A 26195-nucleotide genomic window follows, 5' to 3' on the forward strand; every position below is an offset into this window, starting at 1 on the left:
CTGTAGGGCCATGCAGCAGCTCCTGCAGGTTGGCAGCCAACCGAGAGCCCATGTTCTGTGCAGCCATGAAAACAATTGCCTTTTTATACTTAAATGTTAATTTCAGTTTTTTTGGTGATGTCATTTGCATGAAAACTTCTATCAAAAAACAAGGAAGCAGGTATGTAGCTAAGTGTTGGAGGGAAAGCTTTGTCTACTTGATTATGCTATACTCAATCACTATGCTCTGAATAACACAAGCATACCTTTTCAATTGTTCGCTCACTTGGCAAATATGTATGATCTTCTATTTCTCTATTATTTATCTGGACTGTTGGCTGTTGCAGTGTCGTTAACCATATTGTATAATACATCAGCAAGAACTCAAATATTATTATGGTAGGATACTAGAAATAAACTAGGTACTGTAATACCTGCACATCATTTGGTGGAGAGTACATGGCATTTGAGTCTTCACGGCTGTTATCAATATGACCTTCTGTGTCCTTAAGACCCTCCTGCAAGAAATTAAAGTAGAGCTCGCATCACAATTCAGAGAGGGAGGACGGCATTAGAGGGAGCAAACAATCTTAGAATAGGATGGTCCAATAGATGCTTACTTCATCATCCTGTAGAGCTGCTTCCATTTCATCTAAGAAATCCTCTTGTGGAAATTTTTTTGACATGAAAGCAAGCCAGCGCTTCATGAGACCACTCATGTGTTGCATCTTATTGTCCATTGCATTTACTTTCTCTTTGTACCTTATTTCTTCCTCAGTTTGAGTAACAAAAGTAACACCTTGAGAAACTTGTACTTGACTCCAATACTTGTCATCGTAATATCCACGTGGTTTTACCTCCTTAGCAACTACCTCATTGAACACCTCATTGAAATCTTGAGCTGATAGAGTTCCATTGTTCTGCTTCCTTTTTTCTAACTCATCACTAGACATTTCCTATTGAAACAAGTATTTTGGAAGGTCACTAGATTGTAAACTGAATTTCAGATCAAACATAATTAGTGAGGAGCAGAAAATGTACAATTAATGCTTCCACTTTGTTGGTAGTGTATCTGCCATTCTTTTTTTATGAGCCACCTCCCATACTTCAAGCCTATTAACCTTTCTTTTCCTTTCATCTTCCTGCACAACAAAGTAATTACCATATCATTTGTAATCTCTATTAGGTGATTGTGAATATAGATGAATATTTTTCACCATATGTTTTTTGAGCCTAGCATGGCTTTTTCTCCCGGTTGTGTGTGTATTCTTCTGTTCTTTTGCACACCGAGAGTTTATTGCACATATTTTCTGCAAAGATAGAAGATAATGAAGCAGCATTACATATATCTATCACTTTCAAATTAGATACAAATGTTTTGTAAAATGATGTCACCTTATGTGGTTCTTGGCACCAAAATCCAACAAGAGCTCTCCATTGATGTTCATTAACAGTTGGTGGTTTCCCTTTTATGATTTCATCTAGAGATCTCTCTTCACGATTGAAATATTGTTTCTTCAACTTAGATTTGTATGCTCGCCACCTATTGTTAACAGTCCTTAGGATCCAATCCCTTGTAAGCTGTATCGTTTGACGGGGGAAGGCAAACTTTTCCTATACAGAAGAAAGGTAAATCTTAGTAGATGGATGAAATGTGGGAGGTAGTTGCTTGCAATGTACGGTAATTTTTAGCTCAACATCCTTGATAATTTTTTCCTTGTGTGTATTGAACAGATCATTGTCCCATCTTTGAATATGTAAAGGAGCTAAAGATGGTTTTTCTGCTATTTGTCCAAGGTGTTGTCCAAGAATGGAGGCTGACCTTTCATTTGGGACACCATTTTCATCGGTCCCTACCATTATCTTTCCTCCCTATAATTCTAATAGGTTTGAAACTCTGAAATCACCTAAAACTTATCTCACCTCTCCATTTGGCCCTACATAAATAAAATTGACTGAGTTGACATTGCATCTGAATATAAATGGAACTATAAATAAAACTTACATCTTATCTTAATTGGACTTCGTGGTTGGTGGCGTGGCATGCGGGCTAATAAACCATCAATATCAGGAGGACCCTAAAAGTTATCATCGTTCTCATTGTCCATTAAATTTTCATGCCCCTCCTGGAAAGGTTCTGCATCATCTTCATCTTCAAGGTTCAAGTTCCTTAATCTTCGAGGTCTTGTTGCCATGATTCCTGCTGCAATAGGCAGGAAGAAAAAAAATACTAGTACCAACATAGTAGAAGAAATGAACCTACTTAGTTTCCTGTAGTTTGAGCTAAGAGCACAAGCAAATTATGGGACTGAATACTAAATAATTGTAGTACATTGGAGGCTGCTTCCATTCAGGGTTGTGCTGTTGGTAAGAATTTATCAGAACAAGACAATTTAAGTACATTTGAGGCTGCTTCCATCCATATAAAACCCCAGCATATGATTCAAAAAGACTCACTCTAATGCAAAACTAAATAACAAGTAAAAAATTAAAGGTACAGACAATGCTTAAAATGACATGCACAAATAAAATGCAGCAGACTTTATCTACAGTACATGCAATGAGTCAGACCAAATTAGGCTTTTACTGGATATGCTTTCTTTGAACAGAAAAAAAATGCAACACACAGTATCTAAAATGGCACACGAAACTGCTGTCATGGAACATGATATAGCAGGTTATTTGAGAAGCCATCAAGAAGGAAACATGAATAATTACATGCTAGAAGGCTAGAACGGCACATCCAGCATGGCTAGGAATATAAACACTCATAAAATTGAACAGTAGGTAGTATCTTGTTATTTGCCAAGCCTCTACAATCAGATGAATGCAGCAGGCTTCGCTAGCAGTAGACGCTAACATGAAAGCATCATGCCTCCAGAGCAATAGACGCTCGCACGTGGGGACTTTCAGATTGGGATTTGGATTGGGCCAATGCAAACATGCATGCAGGGGCTTTCAGATTCAGATTTAGAATGACTAGTTTTCGGCGAGATTAACCCTAATTACCAAAGTAATTGAGATTGGGACTGGGAGAAACAAGCATGCAGGGGACTGACCTTGAAATGCAGTTGCTGCAGGCAGCCGCCAAGGGAGAGGATGTCAGCACAGAAGAGCTGCGCAGGTGCCTACCTGCTGCAGTAACCACGCTCGCCCCGCACCCCGAAGATCGCGACTGGAGGGCGCCAGGACTGGTGAAGATCAGCACGGTTGTGGGCACGCCAGGGAATCCACCCCAATCTAAGATCGAGGATGCATAGGGAGGAAACAGGGGAGTTACGCGCTTAATATGGACGTGGGGAGGTTAAGCGCGGAGATTTATTCGCTAATCCCCTGACACTTGGGCCCTTAGGCGGCAAAGGAATGCAATTTCTTGGCGGCAAGTCAATTTTTAGCTAAAAAGTCATAGAACGTGCAGGCCATCTATAGCGGCATTTGAATTTTGTCAATATTTTGAACGTGCAGGCTATCTAAATACAAATAGGCCCCCAAAAAATATTTGTAGGCAGGAATCTCTTTATATTTTACATATTTACTGTAAGGAGCTAAAGATCCCATCTGTAAGCATTGGAAATATTTTAAAATATTATCTGACATACATTTAAATGGGAACAATTTGTATTTAGATGGAATCTCTTTATATTTAACATATTTAGTGTAGGAAGGTAAAGGTTCCATTTGTATTTAGATGGAATCTCTTAGAAAGTTGACTAATTAATAAGTTATGATGACCACCCATATCTTTTCAACAATAATTTTAATAATGGTCTTTCTCTTTCAAGTCACAAACTCACTTAGAAGAAGAGTACGAGAAACATATTTTTCAGGAGCAAGTAAGTTGCATTAGTTTGGGTTCAATGTAAATAATGGCCTTCCAATTGACACACTTATTCAAATGAAGAGGATGAGATAGATATATTGATAGAGCAAGTCACTAGCATTAGTTTAGGCGTGTTGTTAACAAATATCCTTTGAGTGACAAACTAATTTGGAAGAAGAGATGATAAAGATACATGGTGGATGATGCCCATATGAGATACCAAAATGTAAGTATACCTATTTCATATATCTTTTTTAGAGGTCAATACATGTCTTCCAACTATCATTAAACCTCTTTACCTTTATATGACTTATATATCAACCCATAAGATTTCTAGCCCTTGCGTGAAACCATATATGTGAATTGCTATTTCAGGCTGATAAAAAAAAATCAAACATTAGATGTATTTCGAAATTGATAAAAATAGCAAATTAAAAATTGGGAAAAAAGAATGGCAAAAATTGTGCTATAGCACAGAATAGAACCGTGACCTTGTGGCCTTGAAAACTTGGAGCCAGACCACTACGCCAACGATATTAATGTGGTAGATGTCAGAACTATTATTCTATTTCATAGGTGTTCTTAACATTGGCCAAGGGCTTGGTGGCCTGCTGAACCATTGGTCCTCCACATCTGTTCTATGTAATATATTAACTTCCAAATGGTTTCTAGACCTGGATGCTTCTATTCTGTGTAATATATTAACTTCCGAATGGTGTCAATTTTATTGCAACAGAACCTATGCTAAATGGTTAGGTGCTGGATGATCTGGGTATAATGGTCTCAATTTCTGTAATGCTACTGGTTCAAATGAACTCTATAGCTCATTTAAATTACAGCATACACTCTAGAGTCAAGACAAATGACCCAGATGATCTCTCTGTCTGTACATATAATTGAGTGTCACTCCATCGAAATTATAGTTTCTAGCTGAATAGCAAAAAGGAAATCTACATTATTAATCTATAGCATCAGAACACTAGAAAGACCAAGGCTTGTCTAATCTTCTTCATCCACCGACTGCTCAACACCCATGTCAAAAGTATCTCGTGGGCTAACTCTCACCACAGCATGCCATGCTTCAGCTTTTGGGTCTTGGACATAAAAGACTTGTTCCACTTGTGAAGAAAAGACAAAAGGATCATCCTCAATTTTTTCCCCTGTATGAATTTTTCGAGAAAAATTCACAAGTGTGAATCCAAACTCATCTTGCCGTAACCCAGTTTGATGATGAACATCATACCATTCACATTTAAATATCACTACCTTGTATTCTACATATGATAATTCGATTATATCTGATAGTCTGCCATAATAATTAACCCCATCATCTGCAATATTCACAACACCGCTGTTTTGTGTCAACCGTGTAGCCTCTCGGCTCATAGTGTGGAACCTGAAACCATTAATAATATAGCCACTACATCTCACACCATATCTGTTCGGTTTTGCAGCCAAAGCTCTAACCTTTGCCGTGATGCCTGTTCCATCTCCTAGGACAACCTATATAAAATGAAAAAAATTATATCCATTCCTTGTATGAATGCCATGCATAATATGGAGCAATTTCAGATTGTCACACCTTTTGCTCCAACCAGTCAGGAAAGTGTTCATCGATCAACTTCTCACTGAAAAAAGATGTCAAATTAGTTGAGTGACACAATTTGCTTTTCTCCTCATCCAAGAATTCTCTGCAACAATAGGAGCAATGTCATATCATCAAGTTAGAAAATAAATAAACATAGCAGGGAGAACTATATAAACATACCTGCGAAAATCTTCAAGTTCATCACAATGTCGCAAGATGTACCGATGTGCTTGAACAAGAAGCTTCTTATCAAGGTTGATAGTACTACACTTTCCAATTGGTACACCAACACTATCAAACAGGTACATGTCTTTTTTCTCATCAGAAGGTGCAGGATTCCTAGAATACGCCCTTGTCAAACGTGTAGTTCCTTCTATAAATCTCGAACAAAAGGTCATGCACTCCTCCATGCAATATCCTTCAGCAATTGATCCTTCTGGTTGAGCTTTATTCTTCACAAGTGCCTTTAGCCGAACAAAATATCTAAATGCAAAATCATGGACACATGTAAGTGTTAAGAAATATTAACAGTGACAATGGAAATTTAACGTAATTATACCTCTCCATGGGATACATCCACCGGTACTGAACGGGGCCACCCAATTTAACTTCTTCTACCAAGTGCACCATCAAATGCACACTAACAGTAAAGAATGATGGTAGGAAAAGTCTCTCCATATCACAAAGTGTCATCACAATACTCTCTTGAAGCTTTACCAGCTCATCTGCATCTATAACCTTAGAGCACAACTTCTTGAAGAAATTAGATAATTGAACAACAATTTTCATGACATCTTTGCTGGGGTAACAGGAACGGAGTGCCACTGGAAGAATGTCATGTAGTAAAACATGATTGTCGTGACTCTTTAGTCCGACCAATGTACAGTCTTTCATGTTGACAGATCCAGATATGTTTGATGCATAGCCATCAGAGGTTCTTAGGTTTTGGATTACTGAGCAAAGCATCTCCTTTTGTTCTCTAGACATGGTAAAAGGTGCATCAGGAATTTTCTGCTTTCCTTCATCATCTACAATAGGATGAAGATCATCTCGAATTCCAAGTTCAACTAAATCTAGTCTTGCATTAAGGTCATCCTTTGTTTTACGACAAATAGCTAATAAAGTTGCTACAAAGTTGTCACACACATTTTTCTCTAGGTGCATTACATCTAGATTGTGTCTTAATAAGTTGAGTTCCCAGTAAGGTAGCATAAAGAAAATTGACCTCTTTTTCAACCAATCTTCTGGGTTCTTCGCCTTATCACCGCACCCATTTTGTTGCTTCTTTTTTCCTGGTCTTTTACGCTTGTGTTTCTGATCACTAACAACTTCCAATTTCTTGTTCTTGTCTTTCTTATTGACCTTCTTTGCCGTGCGTCCCTTTTTTCCTAACACAAACTCTTTGCCTTCTAACATTCTCAAAATAGTAGTGCCACTCATTTTTTCAGGTGCAAGTCCAGTTTCAACTGAGCCATCAAATTGCCTCTTTAGTTTTTGGTATCTATGATTTCCTGGCAGCCATCTACGATGACCCATATAGCACATCTTTTTACCCTTTTTCAAGTGAAATGATTTTGTCTCAGGACCACAAGAAGGACATGCATATGTTCCACCAGTGCTCCATCCATATAGGTAAGCTAATGCAGGAAAATCATTGATAGTCCATAATAGCGCAGCACGGAGAGGAAATTCCTTTCCTGAAGATGCATCAAATGTTTCAACTCCTTTCCACAACTGTAATAGCTCATCGATCAAGGGCTGCAAATAAACATCTACGTCATTACCTGGAGAATCTGGTCCCGGGATGATCATTGACAACATTAAAGATGTTTGCTTCATGCAGATCCAAGGTGGAAGGTTGTAAGGAACGAGCATAACTGGCCATGTACTGTGCTTTAGATTCTTATTCCCGAAAGGGTTAAATCCATCGCTAGCAAGACCAAGGCGTACATTACGAGCATCTCCTACAAAATCACGATGTCTATTATCAAACTCTTTCCAAGCATCACCATCTGCAGGATGCCGTAGTTTTCCATCTTTTATACGGGCCTCATCATGCCATCACATGTCATCTGAAGTTTTGCTGGTTGAAAATAACCTTTGGATCCTAGGTATCAATGGAAAATAACGCAAGACTTTTGCAGGTTTCCTTTTCCCCTTAGGTTCAACTGAAGAGGCATTCTACTTATCAACCTTCCAACGAGAGCTCTCACACACATGACAAAAATCTTTTTTGGCATAGTCACCTCGGAAAAGCATGCAATCCTTGGGGCAAGCATGAATTTTCATATAATCAAGACCTAATGAACGGATGATTTTCTTCGCTTCATAATATGTCTTAGGGAGATTTGCTTCAGAAAGAAGTGCAGCAGATAATAGCCCTAGTAGTGCTGAAAATGATTCTTGTGACCAACCATGTAGGCACTTCAAATGATATAAATGAACCAAAAATGATAGCCTTGAATATTTACACCCAGGGTACAACCTTGCATGTGCATCCTTCAAGAACCTTGCATATATATTCTGTTCCCTCCCCGATGCATCACCTTCTATTGGATTCCCATATTTCTCATTGACACATGGTTCCATATCTGGAATGCCTGACTGAAAATCATCTACTACGCCTTCAGACATACTTGCATCCCTTCCAAATGCAGCACGTAGCAGTTCTTGCATGCCATCCTGACCATCTTGTACTGAACCTGAATTAGCCAAATTTCTAGTGATATTTGGCACATCAACAAATGCAATTGTTGGTCTCTCATAATCCTCACCATGATGTACCCATGTAGTATAACCTTGAAGAATACCATCACATCGCAAATGTGTCCTTACTTCATCACGGCTCTGGTTTATTCTGTTCTTGCACTTTTTACACGGACAAAGTATCTCACTATCTTGTGAAAGGTCCTGGTAAGAAAAAGCCAAGAATTGTTCAACACCATCTTGATATGCTGACTCACTTCTTGCTTTTTTCATCCAACTTCGATCCATCATCTGTGGTGAGCTGTGCAAATGAAAAAAGTCACCTTTAATTCGTAATACATAGTGGTCATATGGATGAACATTAATGATATGCTAATACAAGTACAGACATTTTTGCTCTCTGAGGCCTCGAAACATTATTCATACAGATATTAAAAAAAATATGCTCACTCATCAACTTGTGGATGGACTACAATTCTAATCAAGCAGATTGTCATAGAATTTAGGTCAACACCATCGTGCCTTACTGGTGAAAAAGGAACATTCAGATTTTAGACCATTCAAAAAAAAATTAAACTGCAAAACTAAATAATCATTCCAACCCTGAAACTAACATGACATACATGATCTATATAGGTAGCCCCTAGATGGTATATATGAAAATATGAGGCTACTCATCCAATTAAGCCACATATCATGATCAGCATATGATTTTGATGTATTCAACAGCACAATCAATTGGTGAATACCTAAAATAGAATCGCAAAGGCTAATTACAGAGAAGGGAATTATTAGACCTGCTTGGTTCTTCCACAGATAGAAGGATCGTCCTTGCCGCACTGTTGTTAGATCAGCGACGCTACCGTGCTACAGCCCTCCAGCATCACCAGGGAACAGCGATGAGTGCGTCGGCAATCCCTGGGCATGCGACGGTATGTAGGGGCTGGCAGCAGACGCAGCCTCTTTTCTCGGCGGCAGCAACGGCAGGGGCTGGCACAGCCGATGCGGCACCTCCTTTTTTCTAGGTGCGGTGGTGACAGGGGCTTCGAGGCGAGGAGGCGGATGTGAAACGTCTTCTCCTCCGTCAGAGGCGTATCAAAACAAATCTCCGTATGCCTACTTGTACAGAACTCAGATTTCTAGGCCTCGTCTATCTTACTCGTAACGTATACGAAGAAATAGTATACATATTCTCAAAAGCATTGCTAGTATAGTGGAAGGATTGTTTTTTTGGTTCATAGAGGTCACAGTTCAAACCTTCGTAGCTGCGATTTTTTATACCCTTTTTCCATCATTTTACATTGTTATTTTGAATGAACGTATCATTTTGATATTTTATTTCTGTCATTTTACATTATTATTTTGAATGAACGTATCATTTTGATATTTTATTTGCCTATTTTAAAAATCATGTTTTGTTGCCTATGGACGGTCATTTGCTATGCTTGATAACTGTATCTACATGCGTCTTTAGAATCATGTCAAAAGGTATCTTTATGTGCGTATAGAAAATTATTAAATAAGCATAACAATGTATCTAGATGATAGTGACGCTTAAAAGCATATAAAAATCTGTATTAATTTTAGACATTTTCAATAGCATGTTAAAAAATGTCTTTATAAGATAAACAACCCTATAAGTGTATCTAATATCGTAATACTTTGACACGTTATTAAAATCGTGTTAAAAAGTATATTTACATGGTGACATAGAGACGCTTTCAGCCTGCGTTTCTAATACACTACGCCAGAAGCCCTAATCTGAGACGCGCCCTAGGCAAAATGCTAGACGCGCAGGGGTCGCGTCCCGCATTACCGCGTCGCAGATTAAAAAGTAATCTGAGACGAGCCTCACACGCGTCTCAGATTACCAAAATGCAAGACGCGCCTCAATTACGGCTCGTCTCGCCTTGGCTTCACACAGGCTTCCCTGGGAGCCAAATGCGAGACGCGCTCTTGTTTAGGCGGGTCTCGCATTAGTCACAGATGGGAGACGCGCCTTACTTACGGCGCGTCTCGCCTTGGCTTCACACAGGCGCCCCTGGGAGCAAAATGCGAGACGCGCTCTTGTTTAGGCGGGTCTCGCATTAGTCACAGATGGGAGACGCGCCTTACATACGGCTCGTCTCGCCTTGGCTTCACACAGGCGCCCCTTGGAGCCAAATGCGAGACGCGCTCTAGGCTAGGCGGGTCTCGCATTAGTCACAGATGCGAGATGCGCCTCACTAAGGGCACGTCTCGCCTTGGCTTCACACAGGCGCCCCTAGGAGCCTATTGAGAGTCGCGGCCTAAGCGAGGCGCGTCTTGCATTAGTCTACCTACAACAGGGGTCTTTTTTTTCCCCAGCTGCATCCTGGAACTAGCCAGGATTTGGCAGGTGCAATCAAATACCTGCAAAAGATTTCAATTCACAGAATTCACCGCAATCATCGCACGCATCCATACAATTCACACAGTGCGATACACACAAGGAAAGATGGTATTATATAACACATGTACAATCAATTAGCAACAATGATCGATAAGAACAATAGAGTACATGCAAAGCAAGTCTCTCAATCTAGCTCAATGTCGCCTGCCGTGCTATCGTGGATGGAACTCCCCCTTTGTGTTGACCACCTCCATCATGAGGAATCCCGCTAGCCTCTCTCGGATATCCTTCACGTTACCAAGCGTCGTTTGATTGAAATAATCATCTTCGTCCTTCGAAATATAATTACAAGCAGTTAGAATACAAGATGAAGACAGATATTTTTTAATTATAACATGTGATAATTCTTACCGTGAAATCCGGTTTCTCTGCAACTAGAAGCATGTTGTGGCAAACATAGAACCCATATGAGTTACCCGAGGGTTGCCGTGTGCACTACATGTCAAAGATAGATAGAAATTAGCATTTTGCGACACTTAGAACCAAGAAAATATCGTAATAGTAAAGCGATTTAGTTATAGTAGTTACCGTCCACGCGGTGTGATGTGTAAACGCAGCTTGACGTTGCTCTTTGTATCCTTCTTTGGCCCTAAGATGCCTATCAAGAGACCTAAACACAGACATCCGGATGTTATATTACAAATGCTTCTGAAATGGGCAAATGATAAAAAACTAAAGCAAACAACAAACTTACTCGTCAAGGATTGAGATGACTAGAGAATAATCACGTATCTGAGGCGCGCCCGACTCATCTGATGGAATGCTCGAGTCAAGGTAGAAGACTTGCTTGCTCCTGACATTGATGATGAGTGTAACCCAATGGTTGCCTGGGTTGTACGGCACCACAATGTGCTCCTTGTCAGCATGTACTCGCATGCACTTCACCATGTACCTAACCAAGTTGAAATGGAAACAAGCGGTTACATGTGTTAAATGGAAACAAGTGACTACATGTGGCTACAAGTTGAAATGAAAATAAGTTTAATTGTTGCATGTGCGCACCTGACCAAGCTATCTCTATCTGAATTCATAAATGTCACCGTCATCAGCTGTGGGTCAATGTACCCACACTTCTTTCCGGTTCGACGCCTTGTCTCTTGTTGCATGTGCCTACACGATCCATATGAATTGAAATAGAAACGACTTAAATTGTTGAACGTATATCAAATGCATTGAAATGGAAACAAGTCTTAATCGACTTACAATGCAAAGCACCGAATGAGAGAAAGATCCAAAGCGTCGAGGTTGAAAAGGTCGAACAAATCGCTCCAAGCAACAATAAAGATGTTGCCTTTGCCCTCAAGCTGCAGAAAGTGCCGCTCTTCGAATGACACCATGATTTCCTCGGCTTGATTGACATTTTGCATGTAGTAGTTGTGCAGGTCCACACAATATTGACCTGCTGCCCGAAGCTCAGAGACACTAAGCAAGGCCTTTCCAACCCTGTACTTTGGATTCTCAGAAGTGTAAGCCCTTGTGACCGGTTGTTTTATCCGCTCCACCTTTTTCTTACCCTCTGAGATCTCCCGCTTCGTCGCCATCGGCCTACTCTGCTTCTTCCTCACAGGATTAGCCTTGCTTGGCTTCTTGGGAGCGGTAGCTGGCTCTGTCGGAACAGGTGGAGGGGGGGTAACCTGAGGCTGAGTAGGGACAGGAGGATGCGGATCCGATAACGCTTCCCGTGTATCCGGCAGCTGTGGGCATGGCTCAGAAAATGTCGGTGGCACTGCAGCACTCTGTGGCTGAGGTTGACTGGTCGGTACTGAATCTGCATCTGCTGGATCAATATGAATACCAGCTCTCCGCCACTGAACCCTTCTCGCAACTGCATCCCGCAAAGTGGTGGTCATGTCATCTGGTGGCACCTCCAGCTTGATATTCTTAGCAAACTCATGCACGTAGTCAATCTTGACCACAGCACAATCAGCCCTGACCTGCAACAACATCAACAACAACAACAAAGCCTTTAAATCTCAAGCAAGTTGTACATACCAAAAGAAAAAAACCAAAAAGAAATAGGAGAAAAGAAAAGAGAGGCAAAGACCAATGCACTGACCTGGACACCTTCAAGCTGGGACATACCGGGATACACAAGCCCGTTCCCGACCTCCATGAAAGATGAATCTCCGACCAGCTGCACGAGAAGACTGCATCGGGTCGGACGAGCCAAGCCATCTATCGTATCCGGCTCCACTGATGTAGGCACAATTGCCCTCTCTGTCCCTCTACTCTGAGAAGCACCCGCTGCAGTACAAGCGAAGCTGTCCCTTCTCTCTTCACTCATCGTACTCCCCGGCATATCAGGGAATGACAATCCCTGAGACTCGAAGATGGTCTTCAGCTCTCCAAACATCTCCATCTTCACCTGCTTTTTGATCTCATCTATGTCAACCTTTGATGAGGAGTCTCGAGTCCGCTTCCGGTATCTGCCTTTGTGTTCAGGGAACCCCTCCTTCCAGGTCAACTGACTGGAAACACCACGGACATGGCCCCGTTGCGCACGGGTTCCCAAAGCCCTGGTTAGCGCATCAAACTCCCTCACTCCTTCATTTGAACCTTGGCTGCTCTCCATCAAAGCCCTTTGAGCAACTTCCTCAGCGCTCGTGCTGTAGAAATTGATATTGCCATCCTCCGTGAGCTTTGACCTAGCACGCATAAATGGTGCCAGCCGTCCCTCAAACGATTCATAGGGATTCTCAATGCCCCTCTCTGCCAGCATCTCATCCTCCTGCTCCCACTTGCATTGCTTTCCAGCATATCCCGCTGAGCCAAGGTGGTGGTCAAGCTCGTTCCGCGCTCGGAGACCCCGAAAATACTCACTTGACTGTTGGAACTCGGGAGTATTCCACTTTTCAACAAGCTCGTCCCAGGCTTCTTTGGTCAAGTCCGCATACTTGTCAAAAGGGTTCTCTTTCTTCTTCCAACACTTTAAAAGCCTGCACGACAAAACAATAAATCTGCATAAGTGACAGTAGATAATGAAAAAATGTTAGTAAATGACAATAGTAAGTGACAACACTTTACTTGTTCTTGTAGCTCCTCCAGGCTTTAGAGATGATCTTCATAGCATGCTTCGTAGCCTTATCGTGCAACTCTATCGGATATTCAACATAGGGTTGAATATTGTTTTCGAAGATTCTCTTTTTGTCGTCCCAAGACAAGTCATCGAAATGTTCCAAGGTGAGTGGCACCCTTTGCCGGGCAGTGAGGCCACAAACCCGTGCTAATCTCACCAAGATTGATGGGTCTTCGGGTGCTGCCTCAGAATTGAGCCGGCCACAACTTTTCACATCTGATGGCCACCTTGTCTGTGACCTTTTCTTTCTGCCAGCACCAGACGTGCTAGCTCCTGACTGTGACCGTGCCGTCCGTCCTGATGATGCTCTGTCATCTGTAGGTTGCTGCACACTGTCCTCACCGCCTGCAGCTTGCTGCACACTGTCCGGACCACTGGACATCATGCTACATGAGAAAGAAAAAAAAAACAGATACAACCATTGAGTAAACGCTCCGAATCAGATACAACCATAGAGTAACCGCATGAATCCCATACCTAGGCCTAGACATGCTTAATGCTTTAGTGATACATATTCTCGCAAAGTAATCTCCATTTTTTGAAATATATGACTTAATCTTTGGTCATTAACCGCTCTTTTTTTTTATTTGGCTAGGTTGGTCTCTTTTTGCTCTTGATAATTTGATTTGTTTTCAATTCTGTGTAGCAAAACATACTATGTGTGTCCATGGAAGATGTTTCTTGCCTCATACATCCATATGTAGGGTATGAACACTGACTAATTAGAAAGGGGGAAAGCTCACCTACGGCGGCAGTGGACGACGCTACGGTGGCTTGGGGCGGCGCCGCGGGGCCGGGGACGACGGCGCGACGGCTCGGGGAAGGCTCGACGGCGGCGGCACTCGCGGGGACGGGAGCTCGGGCCCGGGGGGCGCCGATAGCGCGGCGCGGCGCTGCGGGGCCGGGGACGACGGCCGCGAGGGAGTGACGGTCTGGCTCAACGACGACGGGCGGCGCGAGAGGACGGCGCGGCGGCGGGGAGCAGAGAACGGGTGTGAACGATTTGAAAATTTGACCTAAGTCCCAAGAAGGCCGAGCGGCGTGTTCTAACCGGGGAATGCGCGACGCGCGGTACCCACGGCTCGTCGCGCATTGTTGTGGGACTGGGCCCCGAGGGCTCACCCGTTCAATATGTTCGTGGACTTATGCGCGACCCGCATTACCTAAGGCGCGTCGCGCATGATGATATGCGCGACGAGCCGTAGGTAACGCGCGTCTCACCTTTGATGCCCCCGAGATGGTTGCCTGATCAGGCGCGCGTTGGGAGGGGATTTTGTCCCACCTCGCCAACGCAAGGCGAGTGCGTCCAGCTTATAAGCTTGGGCGGTCTTCGCCGTTTCGAATTTACAATACATGTACCTTTGAGCCGCAGTTTCCTCTCTTTGCCCATGCTGGCGGTGTGGGTCTGGGGCCCGAGGGCTCCCTGCCGGTCGAACCCGTTCAATCTGTTCGTGGTACCCTGCGGGTTGAGCCCGGTGGCCCCGGACCCCCAACCGGGGGTGTAACTTTTTTTTGTTGTCTCTCTTTAGGCACAAGGGTTTTCCGCCCGGACCCTCTACGTTCTGCCCGGACCCCCTTATAGAACCGGAAAAATAATTGCAGATACCGGTGAATGCGCGACGGGCGGTACCCAAGGCTCGTCGCGCATTGTTGTGGGACTGGGCCCCGAGGGCTCACCCGTTCAATATGTTCGTGGACTTATGCGCGACCCGCGTTACCTAAGGCGCGTCGCGCATGATGATATGCGCGACGAGCCTTAGGTAACGCGCGTCTCGCCTTTGATGCCCCCGAGATGGTTGCCTGATCAGGCGCGCGTTGGGAGGGGATTTTGTCCCACCTCACCAACGCAAGGCGAGTGCGTCCAGCTTATAAGCTTGGGCGGTCTTCGCCGTTTTGAATTTACAATACATGTACCTTTGAGCCGCAGTTTCCTCTCTTTGCCCATGCTGGCGGTGTGGGTCTGGGGCCCGAGTGCTCCCTTGCCGGTCGAACCCGTTCAATCTGTTCGTGGTACCCTGCGGGTTGAGCCCGGTGGCCCCGGACCCCCAACCGGGGGGTGTAACTTTTTTTTGTTGTCTCTCTTTAGGCACAAGGGTTTTCCGCCCGGACCCTCTAGGTTCTGCCCGGACCCCCTTATAGAACCAGAAAAATAATTGCAGATACCGGTGAATGCGCGACGCGCGGTACCCACGGCTCGTCGCGCATTGTTGTGGGACTGGGCCCCAAGGGCTCACCCGTTCAATCTGTTCGTGGACTTATGCGCGACCCGCGTTACCTAAGGCGAGTCGCGCATGATGATATGCGTGACGAGCCGTAGGTAACGCGCGTCTCGCCTTTGATGCCCCCGAGATGGTTGCCTGATCAGGCGCGCGTTGGGAGGGGATTTTGTCCCACCTCGCCAACGCAAGGCGAGTGCGTCCAGCTTATAAGCTTGGGCGGTCTTCGCCGTTTCGAATTTACAATACATGTACCTTTGAGCCGCAGTTTCCTCTCTTTGCCCATGCTGGCGGTGTGGGTCTGGGGCCCGAGGGCTCCCTTGCCGGTCGAACCCGTTCAATCTGTTCGTGGTACCCTGCGGGTTGAGCCCGGTGGCCCCGGACACCCAACCGGGGGGTGTGTAACTCTTTTTTGTTGTCTCTCTTTAGGCACAAGTGCCCCAGGGTCCCTGGCTTCCTCCCGGAGTAGGTTTTATGAGCGACGCGTGTTACCTACGGCTCGTCGAGCATTGTTATATGAGCGACGCGCCGTAGGTAACGCGCGTCTCGCCTTTCTTGTTCAGTTCCAGAACTGAATGTCCAGAACAATTAAAGTCAACAACCATTCAGTTCTGGAACTGAAAATTCACACATATTCATATCTCACAAATATGAATTCGTACTTCACAAATATTCACACATTATCATATCTCACAAAGGCACAATTAAAGTCACACTTTTACCATATTTCACAAAGGAACAATTAAAGTCACACAATTCCCATACTTGACAAAGGAACAATTAATATACATTGTGTGCCCAATCATTTTGCTACTTTCCGTTGTTCCCTTGGTTTTTTGAAATTCTTGACTTTTTCTTTATGGTCGTTGCGCAAGTAGGGAGTTTCGTTGGCCGATGGTATTCTTGGCTTGATCATTGAGGTGGCGAAAGGAGGTATCTCATCAAACTGATTGAACTCTTCCTCGTCGACCGCATTCTCAACACCGACGATTCGCCGTTTTCCAGGTATAACCACCTTGAGTCTTTTGTTTGTGGTGTCGGAAACATAGAACACTTGAGCCACATGTTGTGCGAGGACGAAAGGGTCCGTCTTGTATCCGTGACGGCTAAGATCGACACTAACGAACCCGTACTTGTCTTTTTGTACACCTCTATTTGCATCAACCCAATTGCAACGGAAAAGAGCAATTTTAAAACCATGAAAGTCAAGCTCCCATATCTCTTGTATTTGACCATAGTACGCAGTTTTGTCCTCTCCGTTAACATCGTAAGCATCAACACGTACACCACTATTCTGATACATGCTTTTCTTATCTTGTCGTTCGGTGTAGAACGTGTATCCATTTATGTCATACCCTTGGTATGTCATAACGGTGAATATAGGACCAAGAGCCAAAATTTTGAGTTGTTCACTTATAGGAGTATCTGATCGTGAAATTCGATTCCGGAGCCAACCACAGAATTTGTTCATGTGTTCCTTTGCTAACCATGATTCACTGTGTAGAGGATTCGCTCTAAGCAACAGCTCCTTGTGCTCATCGAAGTACTCAGACACAATGTCCATTTGTTGCAACACGTGGAAATGAGCCCTATGAAATAAATCTCGATCTGGAATTATAGCCTTCTTCCCGATCGTCCCCGTGCCTGTGAGCCTCCCCTCATGACAAGACTTGGGAACACCAACCAGGTTACTCGGGTCAGCGTAGTTTAGAGCCCACTCAATGGCTTCCTCTGTACAATATCCTTGTACCATGCTGCCCTCGGGGAAAGCTCGATTTCTTACTAGTGACTTCAAGATGCCGTTGAATCTCTCGTACGCATACATCTGGTGAAGGAACACAGGACCAAGTTGCTTTATCTCCTTGATAAGATGGCCCGTGAAATGAAGGCTGATATCGAAAAAGGCAGGTCGAAAATACATCTCAAGAACGCACAAAGTTTCATAGTGCTTCTTTTCCAATGACTCAAGATCTTCTTCACTTAGAACCTTTTGACCAATTGCATTAAAGAAAAAGCAAAGGTTCATAATAGCCTCCTGAACATTGACCGGTAGGATATTCCGAATTCCTACGGCAATCATCTGCGTCAGCAATACATGGTAATCATGAGACTTTATGCTGGGAGATAGCTTTAGATCAGGCATTGATACAAGCTTCGAGACGTTGGTTGAGTAGCCAGTTGGAACTTTCACACTTTTCAAGAACTCGCAAAACTCCTTCTCATTCTTTGAAAGGGTGATGCATGATGTGGGCAGCTCCATTCCTTTAACGGAGTCATCATTGAGCCACAACTCTTCTCTAATTTTCATTTTCTTCAGATCAGCTCGTGCATGTGCGTGATCTTTCGTTTTTCCGTCCATGTTAAGCATGTGCCGAGAAGGCTCTCACAGACATTCTTCTCCACGTGCATCACATCAATAGAGTGACGGACGTCTAAGTCCTTCCAATACGGTAGCTCCCAGAAAATCGACTGCTTCTTCCACATGTCATCTTCTTCAACAACGACCTTCTTGCCCCTCTTGCCTTTCTTCTCTCCTTTCCGCTTACCGAGGACAACATGGACATTCTTAACCATTTCGTAGACATCATGACCTGAGAAATGCGGAGGAGGACGCCTCTTCTCGGCCTTACCATTGAAGTGATCACACATGTTCCGGAACGGGTGTTTCATTCCAAGGTAGCGTCTATGTCCCATGTACACTATTTTTTTTGACTCACTCAAGTACTCAGAGTCTGTCTCTCTCAAACAATGTGGGCACCCGCAACCTACTTTCTTGCTCTGTCCGGACAAGTTCCGTGCCGCTGGAGAGTCACTGATAGTCGCGAACAAAATGGCTCGAAGCTGAAAGTACTCACGCTTGTACTCATCCCAGACATCCACTCCTTCACACCACAGCAACTTCAGATCGTCAACCAAAGGACTGAAATAAGTGTCGATGTCATTCCCAGGTTGATGTGGCCCCGGTATCAAGCCCGACAGCATAATGTACTTCCATTTGTTACACAACCAAGGCGGAAGGTTGTATATCGTCAGAACAATTGGCCAGGTGCTATGTGTGCTATTGTTCATGAATGGGTTCATGCCATCTGTGCTCATTGCAATCCTAATATTCCTCGGATCTTCCACAAATTTAGGATATCGCAAATCTATGTTCCGCCATTGTGTGGCATCAGCATGATGTCTTATCAACCCGTCCACCTTATGCTTCTCCTTGTGCCATCGCAACAATTCTGACTCCTTTTTGTTTGCAAACCAGCGCACCAATCGTGGAACAATTGGAAAGTACCAAAACACCTTTTTAGGTCCGCCCTTTGTTCTGTTGCAGTCCTCATCATCACCACCATCTTTTCTACGGTTGAATCGATCGAGTCCGCAAACAGGGCACTTCTCAAGGTCCTGATAATTCGAGCCACGATAGAGAATGCAATCATTCTTGCACGCATGGATCTTTTCCACCTCCAATCCCAACGGGCAGATAATCTGTTTGGCCTCGTAAATGGTCTCAGGGACGGTGTTGCCTTGTGGAAGCATGTCCTTAAGGAGTGCTAACAACTCCTTGAAACTGCCATCACTCCATCCGTGGATTGCTTTCAACTGGAAAAGCTTCACCATCGCAAATAGCCTTGAGTATTTCAATCCACAACCAGGATAGAAAGGTTTCTTAGAGTCTTCGATCATCCTCTTGTACTTTCCGAATTCGCCTCCTTTGAACTCATCGTCGCCGTGTCTGTCAGCATTGCAAACCATCTCCTCTATGTTATCAACCTGTCAAGCCAGACATGAAAAGTCATATTAGCACGGCCTTATTATACTAATTGTAAGCTTTATTATGGGGCCGGGTTTGAGTACTACCTGTTCCATGATGTCGGCATTGCTCAACCCTAGTATATCCGCCTCATCCACATCGTTGTCCTCTTCTTCGACAACGCTATGGACCTCCCTCTCCACATAGGAATCCGTACTCTCTGCTTCATTAAGTCCTTCTTCACCGTGTTTATTCCAACATCGATAATCCTCCATGAATCCACGTTTGATCAAGTGTGATTTCAACACGTGCTCTTGAAGATATCGCTTCTCATTTTTGCAATTTTTGCATGGGCAATAGAGATACTGTATACCATTATCCACCATATCTTTCTTCGCGTTCTCAATGAAGGCTTCAACACCATCCATAAACTCCTTGCAAAGGCGTGGACCATACATCCAACGCCGATACGACATCTATATAGAATATGAAATCAAAACGTTAGGATTCTCATAGTTTGAGGCCATGCACAACTAGTGTTTAAGTCAAATATTGTTAGATGGCAAATGACATGATATCATGTGCTAGAAAAAATATCAAGTACGACGCTCATTTAGATCTAGAGTTGCGCTAAATTTTATTGGCCCAAAATAATCGATATCATGTCGGAGGTACCTTGCCAACTGCCCCCGCGACACACGACAGCAAGAAGAGGCGCACGATCGTGCTCCAGCCGCCCGCCGCGACACGCTCCCCACGAGATCTCCACCGCCCGCCGCGGCAGATCCACCCAGCCGCACATCCGCCAGCACCACTTTCCCCAGATCCACCGAGCCGCACCACCAAAGTATCAGACTGCAAGTTCGGACAGCTTGTTCGGACCTCCAGACCCCCAGGCGGGTCTTGTCTGAGGTGGGAAAAAATGCAAGCATGATCTGAGACGCGCCATCCAGTGGCGCGTCTCCCATCCGCATGATCTGAGACGTTCCATCCAATGGCGCGTCTCCCATCTTCATGATCTGAGACGCGCCTTCCAGAGGCGCGTCTCCCATTTATAAAGCGAGACGACGAGCGCCTGGCCGATGTCGAACTCGAGCCCGCATGATCTGAGACGTTCCATCCAATGGCGCGTCTCCCATCTGCACGATCTGAGACGCGCTTTCCGGTGGCGGGTCTCCCATTTGTCTCGTAAAGAAAAGCGAGACGCGTCCCGGCTATTTATCGACAGAAAATTATAGTCACGAGATGTACTGCTGAACGAGATGGCCACGACTGAAATCCCCTCCCCAGCGTCCCGGAGACCGAGGACCTCGCCACCACCAAAATCCCCCTCCCCAGCGTGCCGGAGACCGCGGCGCTCGGCATCAACATTTTCGGCGCATCCTCCGAGACCGCCGCGCTCCCGGACTGCACCGCTTCGGAGACCACGGCGGTCGACACCGGCAGATCTGCGGTGCCTCCTCCAGCGGGCTTCTCCACCACCAGCCGCAGATCTGCGACACGGGGACCACAGCTCCCTTCACCACCAACATCCCCGGGCTTCTCCACCAGCAGCCGCAGATCTGCGACACGGGTACCCCCCATTGTTGCATGTATTTGTTGGAATCGTCGCATTCTGTCTGAATCTGCATCAAACCCACGAAACCCACGGAGGAAGCTTTTCTTTCTTTGCTTTAGTGGTACTACTCTATCGATTTCTATTGTCTCACCAAACCCACGAAACACGAGCTGGTCCAGGATGAAATTTCCGAGCTGGTCGAAGCTGTTTAGCTGCTTCGGCGGCTGCGTCCCCTGCAGCGACTGTTCAACCAATGTCACCCTAAACTGCTGTAGCTCGGGGAACAACAACGCTTACAGGGGGGCAGGACCATGATTCAGCTCGCGAAGCTGCTAGCGCTCCTAAGCCAGCTCCAATGCCTGATTTAATATCTATGTAATAATTGATGTCGATGTAATAATAATTGCTGGATTTAGCCTAGACATTGTAATGTATTGTGACATTATTCGTATTTGAGACAATGTAATGGAATGTTCGTTCGGTTTCAAGGGATTCCTTCCATGTACGTAATGTAATGTAATTTGTATTGTACGCTACAGACGCGCCCCACCGCCTCTTTCAATACGAGACGCGCCTTACTAAGGCGCGTCTCGCATTACTATGCGAGACGAGCCTTACTAAGGCTCGTCTCGCATTACTTTCAAGCCCACCAACGGCGCATTGAGGTGGGAATAAATGCGAGATGAGCCACGTTAAGGCGCATCTCAGATCTCAAAACGATCGGAGACGTGCCCTCCCACGGCCCGTCTCGCATTTGTCTCTTACCCTCCCCCACCCCACGCAGCGCCGCGCCCGCATTTTTAGCGCGACTCTCTTTCTGTAATCTGAGACGTGCCCTTAGAGGCTTGTCTCAGATTGCTTGCTCCTATTTGCTGTTTTGACGTAGTGATACAGCGTATCTATAGGGGGGTTTTCTAGTAGTGAGTAACCTTGTGTATGACTAATATATATAAGATTTTGGAATTTTACATCGTACAAAATGATAAGGTGACACTTGTCTTTTGCATATAATATCACTTGAATAAGCGTATCGTTGCATGCAATTTGATGCTTAATTAAGTTGATTTTAATATTAATTAAGCTTGTCTGGTATTATCTAACTTTTATCACATAACTATGTGATTATATAATTCTTCTTGAACTAAGCTCATTGATCATATGCATGACATTTGGCGCTTAATTCGAATGAGTTATTGTTGTTAGATTTGCATAAAGCAACAAATTGCAATAATAAAAAGTTCATAAGGGTACGATTTACGGTGAAGCCGGAGGCCCTTGGGTGCCAAACCATGGTGCCGGAAATGGCGCCAACTTGCACAGTCCTATCTTGAGGCCGCGGGACTTGCTTAGGGGCCAGCGTTGAGTATCTTCGCGGAAGCGTGAAGAAGCCAGTGGGTGCTCGCGCGTGGAGACCCTGGCGGTGTTGATCGAGAACACCTACTGCTACTTGGCTAGAGCACAACACTTGAGGACAGCATCCTAAACTTCTTTGTCGACGAGCTATGCAACACCATCCTCTGTTGTTGTAGTTCTGCTCCGTCGGGATAACGTGCAATATCACCATCTGCAGGGAACAGTGTCAATGGCTCGGGTGCCATGGCTTACCTTGAATTCTTGTTCGTGTATCACAATTTCATTTAAGACTCTTGTCCTGTTTCTGGCCAGAATATCAAGTGAGCTGTTGTTGAAGCAAATTTGCTTCTGTTCTCGTCATGGCAATGGTGTTGCAGACACCAATTGCCTAGGTGATGAAGCTGGTATCCTCCAGTTCTTGCAAATTCGTTTATGCCTTGTATCCTCCAGTTCTTGCAAATTCGTTTATGCCTTTCCAATCTCTCGCTCAGCGCGGCGAGCGTGCTTCTAGACCAGAGAGACTCAGTTCTTAATTTACTGCATGTACTCGATTAGGGATGCTTTGAATGAAGGAAACAGAGATGTAGAGATAGATTGCAATGGAGGCTGGCCGGTAGTTGTTTTCCATTCTTCTTTGTTTTCTCCCGTAGTCCTGTTTCCATTGGCTTGTGTTGGTTGCGGTGCCGTGAAGGAGACTGCGTCATCGTCGATGGATGCAGCCTGTTGACCTGTTCCCAGAGACCTCGCCGTGGTTACTGACGGTGTGGTGACGGAGGCCTTCGCGTTTCCTGTCATGGTGGCACGGACATGACGATGTCTGAGTGGACGTCCACGGTGATGAAGCTCGAGGCCTTCACGTGCCGTGCCCTCATTCTTCGTTGTCGTCGCCGGCGAGTGGTCACCATTCTTTCAGTGTCTTCTTCTTGCAGCCTTCCGTGATTGGCCAAACTCAGCGGAAGACAAGTAGAATTTCTTCACCGATCCAACCCAGAACATGGTCATGGTGTTGCACTGTTGTCGCTATCGTGGGAGAGGCGTTCGACAGCATCGCCGGGCACACCAACAGTGGTGCACTCCATCCGCCGGGCACACCAACCAGTGGTGCACTCCATCCGCCGGGAAGAAATTGGACATCATGTTCTCGTTGTCGAAGAAGACGTGATGCGGCGGTTATGCCGCCGTTTGGATGATGTCGTGAGTTGCGGTGGAAAACGGTGATGACGCCTCCGTTGCTGAAGACGATACAGTCTCGATCTCGCCATCTTCTCTTCTCTGGCTTAACGGAGAGCGTGCTGATAACGTGTTAAAAGTAGAAAGTAAAGAGTAGAATAGAGTAAACAAATAATTTATTGATTTATTGAATGAACATTGTGATTATATATTTATACATGGTGAAAGGGTGTGTCCAAAGGATATATGTGAATTTGGGGTTTATAGCCCTCTGTGAAAGGTCATGCCTATCTACTAAGAGGTGTCTCTCCGCAAAGGGGTGCAAACTAATTGATCATTAATATAAATTTAATTCTAACAGTTAGCTGGTCTATGGCTCAGGTTTTGTCAGCACCACCGTCCTTGAAGTACCGGCTTCCGCCATTGCTGCGCAAGGCGCAGCACCCGAGCGTGTAGACAACGACGAGGAGCACGAGGAGGGCAATATTCACGGTCGCGACCGCCTTCCACTTCGTCTTGACAGTCTCCAGCACGCCGGCCTTGCACGCATCGCACTCGAAGCACAGCACCTGCATGCCGTTGCTCCATGCCCGGCAGTCACCGTCGCCGGCCGCCGTCGTGGACAACCCCGATCCCGGGGCCGCCCAGAAGGTGGCGTTCACATACCGGAACCCGCACCGCGTGGGCGGCTTGCAGCAACCAGACTGCGCGTGGCACGCGAACACGTATGAGGCTCTCACGCATTCACGATCGTTTCAGGTCTGCAAGAACCATTAATCGATCACGGTGTACCTGGATGGGCGAGAGGTGTCGCTTGTAGAATTCCGTGGCGTCTCGGCCCACGGCGCCGTCGGACGGCCGGCCGCCGCACACGCGCGCCTCGGAGAGGCAGCTCTCGACGCGCCGCCACGTCTCCGGCTCGGCGATCCGCGCCTGCAGCCAGCCGGAGTAGTCCCCGAGGCGGTACTCCCGGTACCCGCGCCCGGACACGGCGCCGCCCGCACCACGGTTGGTGACCACGAACGCAAACACGGTGAGCGCGAAGACGGCGACGACGAGAAGGAACATGAACACCACGTACGCCCAGAGGAACGGCGTGGCGGCGCCGCGGTGCCCCCAGGCACCCGCGAGGCCGACGAGGGAGACCACCAGAAGCGCGCCGCCGAACGCGATGACGGGGAGCTGCAGGGCGCGCTCGCACTCCGTGGCGGCGCGCATGCGGAAGTAGACGCCCGCGCACAGCACCGGCAGGGACAGGAGGAGCGTCACCAGGTTCAGGGCGCCCAGGAGGCCATGGCTCAGCCTCGCCATTTATGATGACACCACCTGCGCAGTTGCGTGCTACAAACTTGCGCTGTAATAGAGATCAATGGATGTTGCTACGACACGAAGATATATGCAGATATCTCTTTGTGTACAAGATTGGGATTCCGGCTGATCCTGATGCAGTTCTTGGTGGTTTTGGAGCAAGAAATGGGGAGAATTGGCAGTGTAGAAACGTTGTGGATGCTCTTTAATTGTGGTTACTCGTTTCAGCTTGTGAGAAAACTGGGAACTTCATGCGGTTTTGTGCAGAAAGGAATGAGCTTTGACAGTTGTTTGATCTCCGGACTCCGGGTGTTTTGGTGTTGAGGAGGTCAAAGGCTGAACGCAGGAGAGGCAGACAGGGGAAGTGTGTGCAAGAGGAGGCTGGCCTTAAACTGTGGGGCTTTCCTCTTATTTGCTGCTGTTCTTGGTCCTCAGTCTTTAACGGCATGCGGAATAGTGTGTTGTCGGGGTATTCGCCATGCATCGCATGATTGAGCGTCCCAATGGCACCCTGACCTGTTGAGCAACAATCGGTAGGATAGCGGTGGGGAAACGGTTTGAAATTTGAGTTTGAATGTATTTTGTCTTAAACCACGCTTTGAATTATAACATTGGCTACAATTTAAGAAACAAAACAGTCACTTCAGTAACAAATAATGTCATCTAGAATTGCGCACAGCACATTTAAAAATTGACAACATGCCTTTTGAATATCTGGATTCAACTATTATTTGTCTTGAAAATTATATATGTTCATAAATTACGGCTTTGTTATTGTTTACATATACTTTATACTAGTACTTAATGACTAAACTATTACAGCATATTGAATTGTCATCTGTGAATCAGAGTATGTTTAGTTTTCCCACAATATGTTATTCTTATTTGTAAGTGAGGTACTTGATTATTATGTGAGATTTGTTACGAATATTTCAATTATTGAAGGTTTTATTATTAGTGCTATTTAATTGCATGTTTTTTGTTGGTGGGTATATTATATTGGCGTGCCTGTGGGTACCGAATATAATTTCTTACCTGTGACAGAGGAACGAGTGTGGAGATGGATTTGGAAATTATTACCTTGCGGGCACAAATTTATATAGTCTCTATCCTTTTTTGCAAGTATATATACAGTCTCTATCCTTGGTACTGCGTCCGTTGACATCCCTATTTCCAAGGATGAATTACGTCTGTCAAATTATTGAAACCAATATTTGGCCTAGAACATCCCTATATATTACCTAG

At 45.3% G+C, this 26195-nt stretch overlaps 2 protein-coding genes across 2 annotated transcripts; both read right to left on the minus strand.

Annotated features, from left to right (window-relative positions):
- Positions 1-5375: 5375 nt before the first annotated feature.
- LOC112890432 lies at positions 5376-13001 on the minus strand. The gene is made up of 5 exons (XM_025957322.1): positions 12581-13001; positions 11816-12458; positions 5947-6001; positions 5568-5870; positions 5376-5490 (listed from the first exon to the last, which is right to left on the minus strand). Exons 1-5 carry the CDS (start codon positions 12881-12883, stop codon positions 5376-5378), a joined length of 1419 nt encoding a protein of 472 aa, XP_025813107.1. The 5' UTR covers positions 12884-13001.
- A 10641-nt stretch (positions 13002-23642) lies between these two features.
- Positions 23643-25149, minus strand: LOC112890433 (tetraspanin-8-like). Its single transcript, XM_025957323.1, has 3 exons — positions 24435-25149; positions 24037-24346; positions 23643-23764 (listed from the first exon to the last, which is right to left on the minus strand). The coding sequence occupies exons 1-3, from the start codon at positions 24951-24953 to the stop codon at positions 23643-23645; spliced, it is 951 nt and encodes a 316-aa protein (XP_025813108.1). The 5' UTR covers positions 24954-25149.
- Between the last annotated feature and the right edge of the window lie 1046 nt (positions 25150-26195).

Source organism: Panicum hallii, chromosome 4, assembly GCF_002211085.1.
Source record: "Panicum hallii strain FIL2 chromosome 4, PHallii_v3.1, whole genome shotgun sequence".
In the NCBI taxonomy this organism is placed as follows: Eukaryota; Viridiplantae; Streptophyta; class Magnoliopsida; order Poales; family Poaceae; genus Panicum; species Panicum hallii.